The sequence below is a fragment of the Medicago truncatula genome, chromosome 6 (genome assembly GCF_003473485.1).
Source record: "Medicago truncatula cultivar Jemalong A17 chromosome 6, MtrunA17r5.0-ANR, whole genome shotgun sequence".
NCBI classification, from domain to species: domain Eukaryota; kingdom Viridiplantae; phylum Streptophyta; class Magnoliopsida; order Fabales; family Fabaceae; genus Medicago; species Medicago truncatula.
This window is the reverse complement of record NC_053047.1, coordinates 29,394,195-29,413,954: the sequence shown is the minus strand read 5'-3', so window position 1 is coordinate 29,413,954 and position 19,760 is coordinate 29,394,195. Positions and strand designations below refer to the sequence as shown.

The 19,760-nt window shown below is 33.3% G+C and overlaps 2 protein-coding genes across 2 annotated transcripts; both read right to left on the bottom strand.

Annotated features, from left to right (window-relative positions):
- Positions 1 to 1,947: 1,947 nt before the first annotated feature.
- LOC25497161 (uncharacterized) lies at positions 1,948 to 7,076 on the bottom strand. Its single transcript, XM_013597024.3, has 3 exons — positions 5,622 to 7,076; positions 5,128 to 5,276; positions 1,948 to 2,370 (listed from the first exon to the last, which is right to left on the bottom strand). The coding sequence occupies exons 1-3, from the start codon at positions 6,825 to 6,827 to the stop codon at positions 2,121 to 2,123; spliced, it is 1,605 nt and encodes a 534-aa protein (XP_013452478.1). The 5' UTR covers positions 6,828 to 7,076; the 3' UTR covers positions 1,948 to 2,120.
- A 6,234-nt stretch (positions 7,077 to 13,310) lies between these two features.
- Positions 13,311 to 18,873, bottom strand: LOC25497162 (cysteine-rich receptor-like protein kinase 15). Its single transcript, XM_039826743.1, has 7 exons — positions 17,237 to 18,873; positions 15,690 to 15,812; positions 15,482 to 15,603; positions 14,544 to 14,754; positions 14,194 to 14,431; positions 13,940 to 14,093; positions 13,311 to 13,785 (listed from the first exon to the last, which is right to left on the bottom strand). The coding sequence occupies exons 1-7, from the start codon at positions 18,762 to 18,764 to the stop codon at positions 13,492 to 13,494; spliced, it is 2,670 nt and encodes an 889-aa protein (XP_039682677.1). The 5' UTR covers positions 18,765 to 18,873; the 3' UTR covers positions 13,311 to 13,491.
- Positions 18,874 to 19,760: the final 887 nt, after the last annotated feature.

The window sequence follows — 19,760 nt, the reverse complement described above, 5'->3', positions numbered from 1 at the left end:
TTTGTTGGAAATTAGACGGACCCTTGTATCCCATTATTAACCAATAATTTCAATCATTAGAATATATACATATACATAGAGACACATCTTGCTTTAGCATATAATATTCTTGCAAATTAGGGACTAGGTGGGAACATACAGGACGGTCCTAAGATTTTTTGTGCCTTAGACGAATCAATAAAGTTATGTCCTTAGTTATTCCAACGTCTTTGTTTTTGTATTTTTTGTTGCAAAAGACTTATTCATAATTAAGGCTCTTAAAAAATATTTTTTCAATGGAATTAATCAAAACAAGTTAAAAAGAAATATAACTATCTATATACTATTAAATAAAAAAAATAATTTAATACCCCTAAAAAAAATAGTGCTCTGGGCTGCTGCCCCTCGAGCCCACCCTCAGAGCCACCCCTGGGAACATAGAGAGCATGATGAGATGCATTTTTCCTTTCAAAATCCCAATATCATGGCATCCATATATATATATATATATATATATATATATTTAAAGAGCCTTAATTATGAATAAGTCTTTTGCAACAAAAAATACAAAAAAAAAGACGTTGGAATAACTAAAGACATAACTTTATTGATTCGTCCAGGGCACAAACAATCTTAGAACCGCCCTGTATGTTTCCACCTAATCCCTAATTTGCAAGAATATTATATGCTAAAGCAAGGCATCCATATATAGATATGCATCTCATGCTCTGCATCGGGTTCCTTGTCCGTTACTGTCCCTTCAACTTAATGAAAGTAATATATCCCAAAAAAATATATTCTTATATCCAATAATTGATGAAAATTGTTGTTTATATTAGGATAAATTTTATATTTGGTCCCTTAACTCATTTATTCTTTGTATTTTGGTCTTGTAAATAATAGAACTTAAGTGAAGTTGTAACTCATTTTTTCTTTATACTTAACAACATCAAGATACATTTATAGAACTTAAGTGAAGTTGTCCACTTTTTCATAGGTCGGAAAAGTAAAACTAACAAAATATGTCAAAAGGTACTGATTGGTTGTATATGTGGAATCCATAAAAAAAAATAAGTAGGAAAAGAGTTAAACAACTAGGGCCCGTTTGTTTTAGATTTTAAAAAATTGAATTTTCCTTTGTATTTTTTAAAAATGGATTTTTTTTTAAATTTATTCAAAAATAATAAAAGTTATTTCAAACTCAATTGATATAACTCAAAAAAGAGATTTTGACATTCACTTAAATATTTATTGTTTGAGATTTTACATAGTAAATTTCACATATTTATTTAAAATGACATCTTTCAAAAATGATTTTTATGAAAAGCTATTTGAAATAGCTTTTTTATTTTTAAAGATTTTTTCAAAATTTTATTATCAAAAAAAATTATAACCAAATGATGAAATACTTAGAATGATATTTTAAGATAAACTATTCAAAACGGATTTTTTATTTGAAGCTTTCTATGAAAATTTCTTTGTTAAAAAAATTATAACAAAATCACATTACACTATCAAAATCTATATTAAAAAATGCTATAACAAATTGGCCCTTAGTCTGATATAGACATGGCAAAGGGGCGGATGGGGAGCAGGTTTAAGCATCCCCGTCCCTGTCCCCAAACCATATCGGGTTAAAAATTGAACACCCAACCCCGCCCCCAATGAGGACGGGTCTCCCGGCCCTGCCCCCACCTGCGAAAACTTTATTTCAAAAAGTGGGTGCGGAGCAGGGGGTGCGGGGCGGGTCTAAGCATCCCCCGCCCCGCCCCCATACTAAAAATTTAAATTTCCCCCACACCCGTACGAGCACCCGGTTAAATCGATTCACCGGTGTGATGGAAATTGACAATTATAGGATTAAAGTGGGGTGTCAAATTCGTTGAGACCTCCTCTATTCCTTACTTGTCATTTTGTTCTTGCTTATAAAAAAAAAAAAAAAAAAAAAATCGATTCAAAAATTGAAAATTTAACTAACAAAAATATTGAATCTATATTTACTTATGTACATTAGTTGGATTTAAAATGAAATCTAAAAACATGGAAAGTAACTGAAACCAGATTCACATTCACAGACAAATATGGTGGCATTTCCTACTTTTGGGAAATCCCACAAGTATTCAATTTTTCAAAATACTTTCCTAAAGAAATCCTTCAACACCATGTCCTTCTCTTACAGTCTTATATATAGTAAGAGCTTCATCCATTACCTGAGCTTGAGCCAGTAATTCTGCTCGTTTTCTTCCAGATGGATGAGTAGCAAAATAATCTAAAAGCTTAGAATCACCGGAGATTTTTCCCAACTTCTCATAGACTTTAGGTGCCCCACGTGGATCATAGCCGGCAGATGCAAGTAATAGAAGACCAATATAATCAGCTTCAATTTCCATCCTGAAAAGTTGTGGAAAATATTGGGTTAATTCACAGAAATTTGTAACGATATTAAATATAAATAAATATATTACTATCATTCACCACATTTGTGTATAATTAAAATTACTTGGTTGAATGATGATAATATAGTTATGTACATTTAAAATCATCATGCTTAAAAGTAGCAATGTCAGGACATGGTTGGTTAGATAGTCAAAATGGAATGTGAAAAATTGATGTTGATGCATCCATGAAGTTAAAATGAAGCACAACAAGAATATTGAAAAGAAGATTAACCTTAGGAGTAAGACTAATCCACAGTCCAACAAGAAACAAATGTAAATGAAAAACCTTATAAAAGATGTTTGTGTATCTCACAAGCTCCAAAACAGACTCATTATGGTCATGAAATGTACAAATTTAAAATTGGCTCGAATAAAAATGAAACTAGTACACGGTAACATACAATATGTTTCTTATTCTGTAATACCCTAGAGAGAAGGCTTGATACTCAAAGAACATTTAAGCATTCCTATGCAAATGAATTACTTTGGTCTATCTCATACACGTAAAAAAATATTAGTTATCATTACTAACTGTAATTCACTTCATTGAATTACATGTTTTCTTTCTAACAAATAGTAGCGAAGAACTTTGTTCTTTATCTGAAACGTTTTATCATGATACTTTTCCACTAAGCATGGAATTAATGCAAATATGGATGTAATTAGGCATTAGGCAATTATGGATAGCAGAAAAATAACTGCAGAATTTATGTATCAGGTAAAGCAGTGCAACTCAAAGGGATCAATAACAATGATAAGTTCTTATAGAGAGGGCATTACGCATACTTGGTTATGCCATTTGGGCTATTGAATGCTTCTACAACTATCCAATATATGATAAATAAAAATTCCAATTTGTATTTAGTATTTAGAGGTTGGTCATGGTATTTTTTGTGATATAAATTTCTGTTGAGTGCTGAAGGAAAAAAGTTCTGTGACCAACACAAAAAATGTACATATGGGCAGAAAGTACATTTTAGTTGTTGCTTGTAGAGTTAGTGTAATGGATTAAAGATGACAAACCACAGCAGAAAGCCAAAACATTGCCATGGCCGATATTTGGCAACACCACATATAATTTACAAAAAAAACTTACAGGTATGGGAATGCCACCTACAAATTGAAATTAATTCCTATTTCGAAGGTTCATCTTGTATCCCATGCGTCTCAGCTTAAAAAGGGCACCGTGACTTATACTGTAGAGGCTAAACAAAGAGAAACAACTTCGGCTCTTGAAGATGTTAATTTTCATCCATTTGATAATGTCTTTCTAATCTATCAAATGCCCCTTTATGAAAGGTCACATAATGAATGCCCTGTTTTATCGATCAGTCTTCAGTCTTCACAGTTCAAATGATTTGAAACCATTTTAATCAATAGTATGTTAATCCGTTGTGATTCAATTTCAACCAATTTAAACAGCACAATTCAACTTTGAAAGCTACAATGCAAATGCATATAGATTCTCTTAAAAGTGTGGTTTTGGCCTAACTCAACCGTACAAAACTGGGTTGTATGGTGATATAGATGTCTCCTACATATAACCACTATTGTCAGACCATATTTCACCCAATGTGGGGACTATTACCACCCCATACTCACGCCAAGGGATGGACATCTAGAGCATGATTTGTGTGGCCCGAACAGATGTTGGAGAGGCTCTAATACCATCTTAAAAGTTAGTTGGAGCTAAGTCAACCCTAGAAAACAGTTTGTTAGTTAAGGATGCCTCCCACTTGTAAATGTTTTCTCATGTCAAATGTTATCCAATGTGGGACGCTTAACAGATTCCACCCACAAATTTGTTTCAGTTTTTCTTATCTTCCTCTTGTGTAAGAGAGCAGAAGCTCAAACTATACAAAATATAGTAAGTGGCATACAGCTGCAGTTAAATTTCACACAACATAAATATAAGCACACAGGATCAAGGTTGTCATACTCAAGAGTCTACGTAGATTTTACGCAAACAAAATGGAGAAAACCTAACATGCAAACGCAAGAGAAGAGCGATGAAACGCAACGGCATGGCACACATGAATAAGAAATAGTTGCAATTAGACTTGTATTGTACTGAAACGCAACAAGAAACACGAAGGATACATGGATTCACAACCCTTGATTTTAAGAAACGGTCGCATTTTGGCCTTTTATTAATTTTTTTTGGCGAATTTGTCAACTCATGACAGAATCGTAAGTCATACCAAGTCCATACAAGGCATCCAAGTCTGTGCAGAAAACAATTCTGCTCTTGAATTAACTCGTTTTGGGAGGTCAGAGTCAGAGGTGTAAACTCGGCCAAATCTACGAGTTGACTCACGAGTTTGACAACCATGCTCATACTACGTTCAAATTGATGAAAAATTATGTGTTTGATTTGGCCTTAAGGCAGGAATAGAGCCAATTCATTGGGAAGGTCAAAAACAACATTGCTACATGACTCAACATATAGGGTAGCATTTTGCATATGAACAAAACAAAATATAACAGAACAATCTATTCTAATACCTCTAGTTCTACTAATTCAGCTAAACTTTATTCATCTTTTACCTAATTTCATGTTTTTCCCAGCTCTTAATATTTAATGTGCTCTAACCTGTCTAACAAACATTACCTATATATCAATGAAACGATTCAACTGTTATTAAAGATTATTAAAGAATAACACAAAAATTCAATTGGGTTATTAAGAGAGAAAAGGAGGAATAATTACCTTCTGGAGAAAGGTAGCCGTAAGAAAAGTGATGACATAGTGTTGACAATATCAGGTGTGACGAATTGATAAAGTATTAAGTTTAGAATTAAAACCCACATACTCTTTGTCATCGTCTCAGCACTGTGTCTGGCCACAGCATGTCCAACCTAATTACCAAGCAGGAAATTGTTAGACTTTATGTCTCCAAAACCTATTAAACTGCAAAAACAATTGCCTTGTTTGCATAAATAGCTTACGTAAGCACTTTTAGCATAAGCCTTTATCATAGAAGTGCTTAAGTATAAGCTATTTCCATAACAAAAGATAAAATAAAGTCAATTTGTTTGCATATAAGCTATAAACATTTATCAAAAATAGAAAAAAGCTTCCAGACATGTCATATATTTTTTCCATAATATATCTCAAACAGTCTCAGAAGTGCTTAGCAAGTATATAAGTTCAAATAAGTTAATCCAAACAGGCCTAATAAGTTAAACGAATCAAACAAATACCTCATGTCCAATAATAGTTGCTATCTCTGCATCACTTCTAAAATGTTCAAGCAAACCCGTAAATACGACTATCTTCCCACCAGGTAAGCAAAAGGCATTAACCATAGGATCATTCACCACCAAAATCTCCCAATTCAATCCATCCAAATGCGACGTATTAGGTTGCGACCCTCGCTCCTGACCCTTTTTCCTACTCTTCTGAACCCATTTGTCATCAAGAACTTCATCTTCCCGGTGCCAATTCCCTCCAACTTTCCCTTCATTTTCAGTCAATGCATTAATTGTCTCCTTCCCACTTTCTTCACCAAACACAGAATTTTCTGAAGCATAATCTATATCACTCCACACATTCTCCTTACTCAACCCTCTCTTCAACGCCTCGACAATATCATTCGCTATCATCCTAACTCTCACACTTTCAGGGTGCATTGCAGGCAATATCTTCCCCTTAAAACCTGCCTTCATCTTCTCAAACTCACTCTCCCCAAGACTCTTCTCCATCTCTTTCGGCATCAAAATCAAATGCGTTCGCTTCGTATAAGGAACAGTTTCCATATTCCCAAAATACACAGTAATAAAAACACCAGAACCAACCACTACACCAATCATAACATGCCTAGGATTCTGAAACCAATTATTTGGCCCTCTTGGCTTAAAATGCTGCACATTTTTTGGATCAACATAGTAAAATCTCCTAAAATTCTTATTAACTTCAAAACCCTTTTTGTCTAATCTTCTAAAATTCTTAGATAACGACGAAAACCCATTAAAGCTACCACCTTTGCAACCCAACCCGATATTCTTATTAATCTCAAAACCCATTTTCCCTAACCTCTTAGAAATTGAAGAAAACGAAGAAAATCCATTAAAGTTTCCACCTTGAGAACCAACTCTAACATTCTTATTATTTTCAGAACCCATTTTTCCTAATCTCTTAGAAATTGAAGAAAATGAAGAAAACCCATTAAAGCTAGCACCTTTGTTACCCAAATTCAAATACCCAGACTGCAAAATTCTCGAACTAGGTTGAAAAATTGAAGAAAACGAAGAAAACCCGTTAAAACTAGCATTTTTGTTACCCAAATTCAAATACCCAGATTGCAAAATTCTGTTACTAGGTAGTAAAATTGAATTTTGAGATGAAACACTAGAAGCCAAGGTATGAAAACCATTAAGAGCAAGCTTTCCTCTTCTATACCAAGCCATGATTGAAAGAACCAGATACTAAATTGATGAAAAAGTTGAAATTTTGTGGTTTTGATGAGTGGAAAATTGTGGGTATGTTGTGGATTGAAGCATGAAAGAAAGAGGAATAGTGGAAGAAAATGGAAGGGTGTAGAAAGATGGTTCGCGGTGACACACACGTGGGTGTGTGATTTGTGAAGAAGGAAATTGAAAAAATGCTTACTTGTGAGAGGGGAAAGGCGAAGAACAATGGAATAGTTTCTAGTCAAATTTGGTTGACTAGTTTGGATTGGAGTGGAACTAGACTCCAAAAAGAAAAACAAAAACAAAAAATAACAATGTATAATATATTTAAGGATTGAGTTTCAAACCTTGAACATGGCCGAAAAAAGACTTCAAGAAAGTTGATTAATATTTTGGTTGACTAGTTTGGATCTGTAATTTGGTTGACTAGTTTGGATCTCGAGTGGAACTAGACTCCAAAAAGAAAAACAAAAACAAAAAATAACAATGTATAATATATTTAAGGATTGAGGTTCAAACCTTGAACACGGTCGAAAAAAGACTTCAAGAAAGTTGATTAATATTTTGGTTGACTAGTTTGGATCTGTAATTTGGTTGACTAGTTTGGATCTCGAGTGGAACTAGACTCCAAAAAGAAAAACAAAAACAAAAAATAACAATGTATAATATATTTAAGGATTGAGGTTTGTCATACCCCAATTTTTGACCTAAGGTTCCACTAACGCATGTCATTTGACACTGATCAGTCCCTGACTTTTCAATAAAATCCGACAGTGAGGTATTTTAAAATACCTCATTTTGGTTCCGAATCATGTCCTCTCCATTTAGTCTTTAATCAATTATTTCCATCTTTTAATTCTTTTTGTTTTTGTTATAAATTAATTATTTTAACTTAGTTTTAATTTAGACTTAATTTCTTTTTATTCCCGTTTTAAATAAATCCAAGTTCTCTTTTCTTTTCTTTTATTATTTAATTAGGAGATAAAACCCAAAAAATATATATCCGTGTCTATCTTTTTTCATTAAGTGATAAGTCCAAAAACGGTCTTGATCGAAAAATCCAGCCCAGCCTGGCACGCGCTTGATTTCCAATCCAGGAACACTACGCGTTCTGTTCTGTTTCTCCCGGATCCCAATCCAAGCACAATTTATGCATCATCTCAACAACCCTAGGTCCCCAGCAGCACTATAAATAGAGACCTGCACAATAGAACACAAGACACACACAGGAAACACACGGAAAAAACCAGAGCATGCAAAGAAGCAAAACCAGCAAGGAACAACATCAACTCGAAGCCGCACTTCCAGAACCGGACACACACACACAAGATCGCAAGCCAGCACCATAACAGAACCGGATCCGCGAAAGAAACAAAGAGGTAGTACTTTCTTTACCTTTAGATCTAGGCCTCTGTGTGTACGTTTTCGAAAATCTAGGTTTAGAACTGAATAGAGGGGAGAGAGTCGAGTGAAAACAGCAAAAAAATAGAGTTTTTTAGCTCCGGTGCGGCGGCGCCGCCGCGATGGCTCGCCGACCACCGCACCAGAGTCTGCTCCAACCACCCTTCTCGCCGGAGAAGAAGTTAGAGAGAGAAGAGAGCTTGTGAGATAGAGAGAGAAAGACAAGAGGGAAATGAGAGAAAATAGGGTTACACCCTTTATATATTCCCTGAGCCGGTTCGGTCCTTTTGAACCCGACCCAAGTCTGAACCGATCCGAACCCGGTCTTCCCTTTAAGCCCAGCACGCCCGCTGCACCCAGTAGGCCCAATTCCCTTTCTGCTTGCTATTCTGCACACCCCTGAATACTGCTGCACCCCACCTTGTGATTGAACCCATTTTATTTTAAGTTCTGCATGAATTTTAGAATTAAATTCATTATGTCATTTATTTATTTCACAGCAAGGATATTAGAATGTATATATAGGCTTAATGTAAATTACTTATTTTTCCGTCATTTACTTTTTGCAGACCATAGCATGTATCTAGGTTTTAATGTAAATCATGTGTGCGTGTGTGGGTGTATGCTCTACTTTTCTGCTTAGGTTATTACGTTTTATTTTCTTGCTCCGTTAGTTTAGCGATTATTCAAAAACAACAAAAACATGCAAATAACCAAAAAAATCACAAATATATTTTCATAAACAAACCTTGATCCTAAATCAAGTGAACGTCTTTATTTTATTCTTTCATAAATCAAATTGCAATCAACATTAATCATATTTCAAGTCATTTTCTTTTAACATAAAAAATACAAACAAATTCCTATTTGCCACTTGGCTTTTCATTTTAAAACCTTTTTCAAAACTAATAAAAAACACACAACAAATCAAACGTCAATTTTTACCCCGAACTACGAGGTTTTGATCCTTCACGGGTACGTAGGCAGAGGACCATGTCCTTTCAAACAATAAAAAACGTAGATAAATTAGGTCTCACTTTCTTTTTCTTTTAACCATCACACTAACTCTTTTTCTAAAAGGCAAGCAATTTTATAGCACAAAAAGTAAATGAAACCAAGAGGTTCCCGTAGAGTACTACGGACATAAAGGGTGCTAATACCTTCCCTTTATGTAACTAACCCCCGAACCCTAAATCTTTTCAAAATGGGGTAGTTTGAACTTTTTTCCCCTTTTCATAATAAAATTAAATGTTCAGTCGTGAAATAAATTAGTGAGTCAAAAGCTAATCAAATAGCCTTGATCTCCGAAAAATGACGCGACAAGGTTCAAACCTTGAACACGGCCGAAAAAAGACTTCAAGAAAGTTGATTAATATTTTGGTCGACTAGTTTGGATCTGTAATTTGGTTGACTAGTTTGGATCTGGAGTGGAACTAGACTCCAAAAAGAAAAACAAAAACAAAAAATAACAATGTATAATATATTTAAGGATTGAGGTTCAAACCTTGAATACGGCCGAAAAAAGACTTCAAGAAAATTGATTAATATTTTGGTTGATTCAGGTCAAAATAAGTTACTCCTCAGTCCAAATTATAAACAAAAAAAAAACATGAAAAAAAATCATCTTTTTAAAGTAAAATTAAATGTAAATTTCATACAATTTGTTCTCTTTTTTATTTTCTCCATGATCAATAACCAATAAAAATTATTTTTACATCTTTCCATAAAACTTATTTTAAGGAGAACACAAAAAATTATATCTCTAATTACTATGTTTTAGTTTTATTAGTAAGTGTGAATTGGATTTTTTTGCTTATAAATTGGATCAAAGGGACTGCATGTAACAGGACAGTGATATTGAACCTATATGAGATTAATCTATCATTGAATTAGATGATGGAAAAAAAAAATTGGTTTGATCGATAAGTTTAAAGTTTACGAGAAATTTGATTAAGTTTGTTGTTCAAATCACACAATTTAAAAGTCAATTTTTTCTTTTAAAAAAATCTACTATTAGATTTTTTTTTTTTACCTTAAATTCTTTTTGATTTGGTGTTAACCTTTCGATTCTTAAAAAAATGGGTCTAGATAATTCGTAGTTCGGTCCAAAGATAGATAGTTAAAGTCTGACTAAGAAATAAATTAAAAGCACAAAGATTAAATTAAAATAAAAGATATTTCAAACTTAAGATGTTTAAACAAAAGACAAATCTAAATTTCAAATATTTGTAAAAATGTAGATAAATGCCAAAAAACTAAAGACACAAATACAAAAATCTACAACTAAAAATTAAGAATATCCTCAAATATTCTCTTCCACCTCTAAGTTTTAGCTTAATACTGAGGTGTAGTTGATTATGCATATGCGTATATGAGTCAATTTATATCCTCCAACCAAAAGATTTAAGGAACAATGAAAGGAAAATCTGGTTTGTAAGTTGACCAAATCTTTATACGGTCTAACAGATGCCTAGATGTTGGCAAAAAAAAATTATTTTATCACTTTACTGTTGTATGTGGATTACATGTTGGTGGTAGGCCCCAACAAAGACCTAGTTCATGAATTGAATACATAGTTGGCTAGGGAGTTCAATATGAAAGACTTGGGACTAATAAACAAGATTTTAGAGATGTACATCACCGAGACAGAAAAGATAGGAAGATTTAGCTCTCAAAAGCACTATCTAAGAAAAGTCTTGTGACGCTTAAAAATGCAAGATTGTTAGCCAATCTCTACCCCACTTCTTGTGAATTTTAAATTATCCTTCGGTATGAGTCCTAACAATGAAGAAGAGAGGATGAAAATGTCTCGAGTATCGTATATATTCGCGGTTGGAAGCCTTATGTATGTCATGATATGTATAAGACCAGACATTGCACAAGCAGTGGGAGTAGTTAGTCGGTTTATGGCAGATTCGGTAAAGAGCATCAGAATGTTGGTAAAAGAACAAGAGGTACATTAAAGGAACCTTGCAATATTTTCGGAGGATTAAAGTTAACTATCAGGGGTTATATTGATTCGAATTTTGCACTTGATCATGATAATAGAAAATCAACTATTGGATATGTGTTCACGCTTCCAAGATGAGCAGTAAGTTGGTTACCCAAGTTACAAACTATTGTAGCTCTGTCAACGTCAAAAGCTTCGTACAAGACAGCTACCTTAGCATGCATGGAAACTATTTGGATGCGAAGGTTAATTGAGCAACTTAGGCATAAGCAGCAACGAATTATTGTGTATTGACAGTCAGAGTACCTTGCACATTTCAAGGAATCCAACTTTTCATTCAAGAACGGAGCACACAGGCGTTCAATATTATTTTGTTTGAGAAGTAGTGAAGGAATGAAGGGTGGATATGCAGAATGCTCACACCAATGATAACCTAGAAGATGTAATGACAATGTAACACCCCGTTACCCAAAAACAATTAAATAACATTTATACAACAGAGTAATCCACAACGGGCATGCTACACGTCATTTCAAAATTTCTTAAATAGAAAATAAAACTATTTAATCAAGCAACTTATTATTTATGAAAACATAGCAGCGGAATAGTTTTCAAATCCATAACCTCATAACATCCAACAACAGTCTATGGCATTAAAGGTCTTAGCATAATTCAACAACATTGTTCAAAAGACAATAAAGGCTCCACATCACAATTCCAAAATTTGATACATGGAAAAGAAACAACAGTAAATATAAATAATAGTTCCCATCCCACGTATCAGAGCCCTAGACACGACATTGAGCCACCACCAACTACTCAGGATCACCTGCAAGTTACCCATAGGAAGGGCAACATTTTCAAGCAGAAGGGGTGAGATTCACAACAATAAATATAGATATTACAATCTTCAAAATCCTCATTCTATTTGGAATTGTGATGTGGAGCCTTTATTGTCTTTTGAACAATGTTGTTGAATTATGCTAAGGCCTTTAATGCCATAGACTGCTGTTGGATGTTATGAGGTTATGGATTTGAAAACTATTCCGCTGCTATATTTTCATAAATAATAAGTTTCTTGATTAAATAGTTTTATTTTCTATTTAAGAAATTTTGAAATGACGTGTAGCATGCCCGTTGTGGATTACTCTGATGTATAAATGTTATTTAATTATTTTTGGGTAACGGGGTGTTACAATTTGGTATCAGAGTAGGTTGGTCCGTCCGGCCAAGTAGTAGAGTCGTGTTAAGCCACCTAGGATAGAGTGTCAACTTTAATGTTGCTTTTTATTGTTGTGAATCTCACCCCTTCTGCTTGAAAATGTTGCCCTTCCTATGGGTAACTTGCAGGTGATCCTGAGTAGTTGGTGGTGGCTCAATGTCGTGTCTAGGGCTCTGATACGTGGGATGGGAACTATTATTTATATTTACTGTTGTTTCTTTTCCATGTATCAAATTTTGGAATTGTGATGTGGAGCCTTTATTGTCTTTTGAACAATGTTGTTGAATTATGCTAAGGCCTTTAATGCCATAGACTGTTGTTGGATGTTATGAGGTTATGGATTTGAAAACTATTCCGCTGCTATGTTTTCATAAATAATAAGTTGCTTGATTAAATAGTTTTATTTTTTATTTAAGAAATTTTGAAATGACGTGTAGCATGCCCGTTGTGGATTACTCTGATGTATAAATGTTATTTAATTGTTTTTGGGTAACGGGGTGTTACAGACAACGCTGATTAATGTTGACAAGTTTGTATGGTGTCGATCCTCGTATGTTGAAACGTAGCAATAAGGAGTTGGCAAGGTAGAGAGATTTTGAAATCTTACAAAAGTGGCTGTAAGTGGGATATTGTGAACATAGGAAATAGTTAAGGCCATTTTGATTGACTTGGATATGGAACAAGCAATATGAATGTATGAAATGTAGAAAGTTGTACTCTCTTTGAAATTAGAGAGAGGTCTTATAATTTCTTCCATTTAGTGAAAGTTCTCTACTCTTGCCCCATGATTTTTCCCTTTATTTATTGAGGGGTTTCCACATAAATATTTTATGTTTAGTTCCTCTTTTCTCATATGTTATTTAGCTGCGTGATAATGTTTCGTTACTTTGGTACCCAGCAAGTTGTATTCTCTCTTAATCATTGCATCATTCCAATTCATTTATCACTAGTAATTATGTTCTTTAATTACCAACAAAGCTATACAAATTACATATATCGTCATTCCCTATCCTTCTCAAGTAATAGGAATTGAGGTTAGAACAAATATTGTTCACAACAATCATACAATTAAAAGAAAACCTAACAATCTACCGAGGAAAAAATGTACTTGAAGGCATTCCATTGCTAGAGAATAGGGCAGAACTATCATTGTAGGTTCTACCTTGCAGGAAAAATGCAGGTTGTTGTGGAGTTGGTAACTCAATTGAATGACTGCTAAGATAAGAAGCAATTGTCAAGATTGAAGGTCTAGCCTCTGGATCATTTTGAACACATAATAGACCAATCTGAATGCACTTAATGACTTCAGTTTTAGAAAAATCTCCTTTAATATTTGGGTCCAATATATTTAAAGGTGTTTTATCCATCCACTGTCTCCACACCTGAAAATATATAACATTTGGTCTAAGCTATGAGATTATTAGGCAAAACCAGCTTTAAATCTAAAATTGGATCGAAAAGTATGTAAAGTTTGATCAAAAATTATTTCAACTAAGAAGTAATGAAAAGATACTATTGCTATATAATTACACTCACAGAATTCAAGAGGCTATTAGCAACATGTTGTGGTTCATATGAACTTATATTCTTCTTTCCAGCTACAATCTCTAGGATCATGACTCCAAAACTATAAACATCTGATTTTTCAGAAAATTGTCCAAACATTGCATATTCTGGAGACATATAACCACTGTACAAAAAAATGAAATTTGACGTTAATTTAACTTGAATTTACCGTAATCAATAAGAACCTGAAAAAGATAATAGAGTAGTGAACATTTGAAACTTACTATGTTCCAACAATTCTATTTGTACTTCCTTCCTCTTGACTTATTTCGACCATCCGTGCCAAACCAAAATCTGAAATTTTAGGAATCATATTTTCATCTAATAGAATATTACTAGGTTTGAGATCGCGATGTATAACTTTGAGTCGAGAATGCTCATGCAAATAAAGAATTCCTCGAGCAATTCCTCCAATGATGTTAAAGCGTTCAACCCAAGTTAACAACTTTTGCTGATGAGAATCTACAAAATTGTTCATAAAATAAAATCAAGTCCATATATAGAAAAACTATATATGTAATGTATGAATCTTAATATTGACAAATGAAAGAGTTTTAGGTGAAAAGTGTCATACCAAATAAAAAGTAATCAAGACTCTTGTTGGAAACATATTCATAAATAAGTATCTTCTCATGTCCTTCAAGACAAAAGCCAATAAAAGTCACTAGATTTCTATGTTGAAGCTTGGCTATCAATAAAATTTCATTCTTGAACTCCTCTACACCTTGCTTAGAACTTCTTGAAAGCCTCTTTATAGCTACTTCTCGTCCATCAGAAAGGATAGCCTAATTATATGTTAAAAAAGAGTTGTGTTATTTGAAGATCCATTTATTTGATAATTTGAGACAACAAAAAATTTACGAATAAAATGAGGTATTGGCACAAAAACTAAAACAATAGTGAGAAAAGGTAAAACATAATGTGAGTATAAAAGAGAAAGTTATCATAAAAATTATTAAAAAATGGTTTTGTCCAAATATCATTTCTCATTAAAAGAAATAAGAATTCCTTTACTTTTGAACAAAATTTTCAATTACCATAGAGTAAAGATAAGAGTAATTTACTAGAAAAATGCATGAACAATACTAAAAACAATTTTGGACTTTCTAAAAAAATGTTTAATCTACTTTTAATATTTATTTGAGTGAAACATTAATTTAGTCACTGTCTTTATAAGTGATTTTCAAAATAGTCACTGACTCTATTAATATTTTAAAATAAACTCTGTCTTTATCAAAAGTTTCTCAATTAAGTCCATGTTGCTAAGTTTTATTCACATGACAAGAAACTTAATTGAGAGACTTTTGACAAAAATAAAAGCTATTTTAAAATATTAATTGAGTCAGAGACTAATTTGAGATTCACTTACAAAGATAATGACCAATTTTATAGTTTACTCCTTTATTTTTTTAAAACTTTCTTAATGTCTTGCTTATCTTATTGGTGTGGAAATATAAAAACAAGAAATATCATATAAGTAAACAGACACTAAGCCTTCTCTTATGTTCTCACCTTGAAAACCTCTCCAAACCCTCCTTTGCCAATGTAATTGTCCTTAGAAAAGTTGTTTGTTGCTGCTTCAATTACCATCCAATCGAATTGCAGTGGCTCTAAAGTGGCACTTTCTTCACCAACTAGATAAAATTTATTTGATGTTGGTATTAAACTTGTTAAAGTTTATAAGAAATTGCTTTTTTATTCTTCCATAAATAATACTTACAATTTTCTCGAAGAATGGTCCTACGACTCTTTCTTCTCCTTCTCTTTATCAAATAGTAGCCAATAGTGAAGAGCATCACCAAAATAATAGTAGGGACAACAATGGATATAATTGTCCTTTTCTCTGCACAAAAGCATAAATATTTATAGGGATTTGTAGCACCAACTCGTTTTTATTAAGGTGTGTTTTAGCAAAGATATAACTAAAATGTTGTTAAATACACCTTAAGATGAATGTTGTTAAAATATAATTTCTAAAAAATAAGTGGGTGTATGTTACCAACTCTTATAAACATTTGCTAGAATACATCTACTTATTTTTTATAAGGTGTATTTTAACAAGTTATAACTAAAAAGTAGTTAAATACACCTTAAGATGTAGCTTGCTAAAACACTTCCACATATAACTTTAATAAATGCGTTCCAGCAAATCTCATATTTATAAATGTCATAGTTTACATGTAGAACTAAGCAATAAGTTTCTTATAATAAAAAATCAGTATATTGTACCCCATCCATTTATAGAATTGTTTACCCTTTAAAAAGAAAGTCAAGACAACATTCAATTTATGTACTTGTATGCAGTTGCTTTCAAAGAAAAAGAATATACTTTCATAACAAGGAAAATTTTATCGTACATCTAATATATTTGAGTGTATCGATACATCAAACTTAAAAATTTATAGTTAAATAAGTTGTGTTTTGAAGAAAACTATTATTTTTTATCATTTATAATTATAATGATTAAATTTTATTCACAAAAAACATTAACGAAATAAAATTGAATTTTCATCGCTCATAATAGAGAACTTTGATTATTTTATATGATAATATGTTAAAAATTTACTATGATTTTTATAAACAATGAATGATATATTTTTCTTATGAAATGATATTTTGTAAAATATAAATGCCGACAAATAACTATTTATTTCATAAAATTGATCGTTAATTTATAGATTTAGGAAGTAAGAGTACCGGTACACCAGAATTTATGAGTGTACCGTAGAAGTTCCCTTAAAACAATTGGTCAAGCTTCATTATTTTTTTCCATTTACAAGTAAAGCTTCGTATCCAAAGGGAAATGCTAACTTGTATCTTTAAGATACAAGTTACCATTTTTAGAAACTTTTATTTATTGGAATTCATGCATTAAACTTAATTTTTTAACTTTTAATTAATTGAATGCACAAATCTTAAAGAAATATTTTTATTTTTTGATTGCTTAATATGTGCCTTTAGGGCACAAGTTAGCATGACCGACCAATATAAACCGAGTTGGCTTGACCCTTGACCTTTGAGTTTGCTCTCAAATTAGATTCTCTGGGGCCAATTTCATTATTTCTTCTTCAAAAAAGATTGAGCTGATTTATGAACTTACAACTGTAAAGTGGATAACTCACTTTAGTTAAAGCATAAAGTAAGAAATAGCAAGTTCAAAGAAAAATAATGATCTGTATTTTAGCACGTTCATATTCAGGATTGAAATATCAATATATGATTTTCTCACTTTAGATGAATCTAATCATACTTGAATAAAGAGTTCACCTGTATGTCTTGCAAATGTTGTAGGACTTCCAGGCGGTAGAGCTTCGTCGCCGTCCATATAAAATTTGAACAATTCAAACCTCAGATTGCAGCTAGGATATATGATTCTTCCTCCAACACTTCCCAAAAATGACCATGGAATTTCTCTACTGATCATATCATTTAGACATGAATTGCAATCCTGACTAGACAAATCTTTTGTACATTGTTCAAGAGTATACAAAGTTTGTTTATCATTCAAAATTAATGAATTTTTCGCATATTTTTCCTCGTTGTTCCCCGTAACATTGACAAGTTCAGATAATTGATTTGATAATGCATTTGTGAACAAGTTTTGGTCCGGGATGGAACCATTTGTAATATTTATATCGCGGAACATAGGCCCTGTTTCAATGCTGTGAATGAAATACCTATTCGAATAGCGAAGCAGGCAATGGCTGTACCAAATTATACCCTCTGGGAAGGAATGACACTTTGAGTATAGTTGTTCCGTTGCATTTTTGACGCATTGAACACAAAGGCGAGGCGGAAGATCACCTCGACACATGAAGAGACCATACGCAATTTCTTCCACTTTAAGCCAATAAAATTTTTTGCCGATGGTGGCGTTCGACAACAAATAAGACAGAAGTAGTTTGATGTTTTTGTCAGTGATTGTATTGTAATTTCTTGAGCAATTATAGGAAAGATAAAATGGATCTTCTGAAAGTATTTTAGAATCTTGTATGGAATCATTTGTTTGAGGAGCAAGCTCATTTGGGGAAAGAACATAAGTAGACCTATAAAATGGATATAATTCATACCTAACATTACAGCTAGGATAAAGAAATCTCCCACCAACCTTTCCAACACAGCTTTGTGAAAGTGTCTCAATAGCACTAGTGAGACAGGTTCTGCAATCATTAGGCGACAAATCCAGCGTGCACTGAGCTAGACTGTAAAGGGTCTGATTTTCCGAAACTCGTGCTTCTTTTGTTGCAAACTTGTTCTTGTCACCACTAAGCGGACTTGCTGCTTCGTCTGCAGTTCGATTCATGGTTGAAAACAATAAAGACACGAAGCTTTTCGTGTTTAAGATTTCAGCGGTATTGCACCAGTGAAAACCTGGCATCATATCGATCGTGGAAAAGAAAGAGTTGTCAGAGAATCGAACCATGCACTCGCCGTACCAAATCACAGCTTGTTTGGACAAAGAGCACTCTGAGGATAGCTGATTGGTTGCCTTAACTATGCAGTCATGACATAGATGAGAGGGTATGTCACCTCTACACATGAACAATCCATAGACGGATACGGACGAATTTATACTAGTGACTGTGGTGTTGTAGAATTTGGTGTTGCCTATGGCTTTTGATGACAATGAATTGAAGAGGTTTATGAGATTGCTTTGGAAGGTGCTGCTTGGTTTGGTAACGTTGATGGGACAAATTGTATTCAGAAATAATGGAGAGTCTTGTGCCATTGTTGCAGAAGAGAGGAATCTAACAAGGATAAGGATAGATAAAAGGTGAATTGTAGAGTAAGCCATGGAATTTCTTTTTTAATGAATCTCCATTGTTTGATTTGCAATGATATGTAAACAGTCATAGACACAATTTTATAAAGCTTTTTATAAAGGTGAACACTATAGCTGGTGTTTTGGTGGGAACCTTCCTTTTTGGTTGGGACCTAGGCATTATCATTTTTCTAAAATTGGTTTAAAGTTTTCATGCTTTGGTCAGAGCATACTTTTTTGAAAAGAAAAAAAAATTAAGGTTTTTCTAGAAATGTATTTAGCTAAATATGTAATAAAAAAATCTTGCATGTCTATTACTCCAATCTACTTAAACTTGCAATTTTTTTGTTAGTAATTTAAGTTCATTAACCTCGTTAATTAGTTGCATATTATGTAACCAAAAAATTAGTTTCATATTTAAATTTATTATTATAAACTATCAATGAAATATGACATCAACGTGGTGGAGGGAGATTGCTAAAATCCGTGATAGGGTGGGTGGTGTTGGAGGTAATTGGTTTGAGGTGAGTGTCTCGAAAAAGGTTGGAAACGGGTTGCATTCTTATTTTTGGTATGACCCGTGGTTAGGAGGGACTCCTTTGTGTGTGTGGTTTAGGCATTTATTTGACTTGGCTAAGAATAAGTTGAATACGGTGGCTGATATGTTTTCCTGGGTTAGCGTGTGGGGGTGAGGCGTGGAAGTGGCGTAGGAGGTTGTGGGAGGATGAGTTGTTAGTGGAGTGCAGGACGTTACTTCATGACATTGTTTCGCAGACTCATTTATCAGATCAAAGGGAATGGCAGCCCGAATTTGTTCGAGGTTATTCAGTTCGCGGATTTTATCAGCTATTAAACTTCTAAGGATTTGATATCTTTGGACATGGCGGTGGATCTAGTTTGGCACATATAGGTTCCTTTGAAGGTCTCCATTTTTCCACGGCGACTACTTCATGACAGATTACCTTCAAAATCCAACTTGGGAGCTTGCGACATTATCCCTTTAGATGCTCAGTATTGTGTGACTGGGTG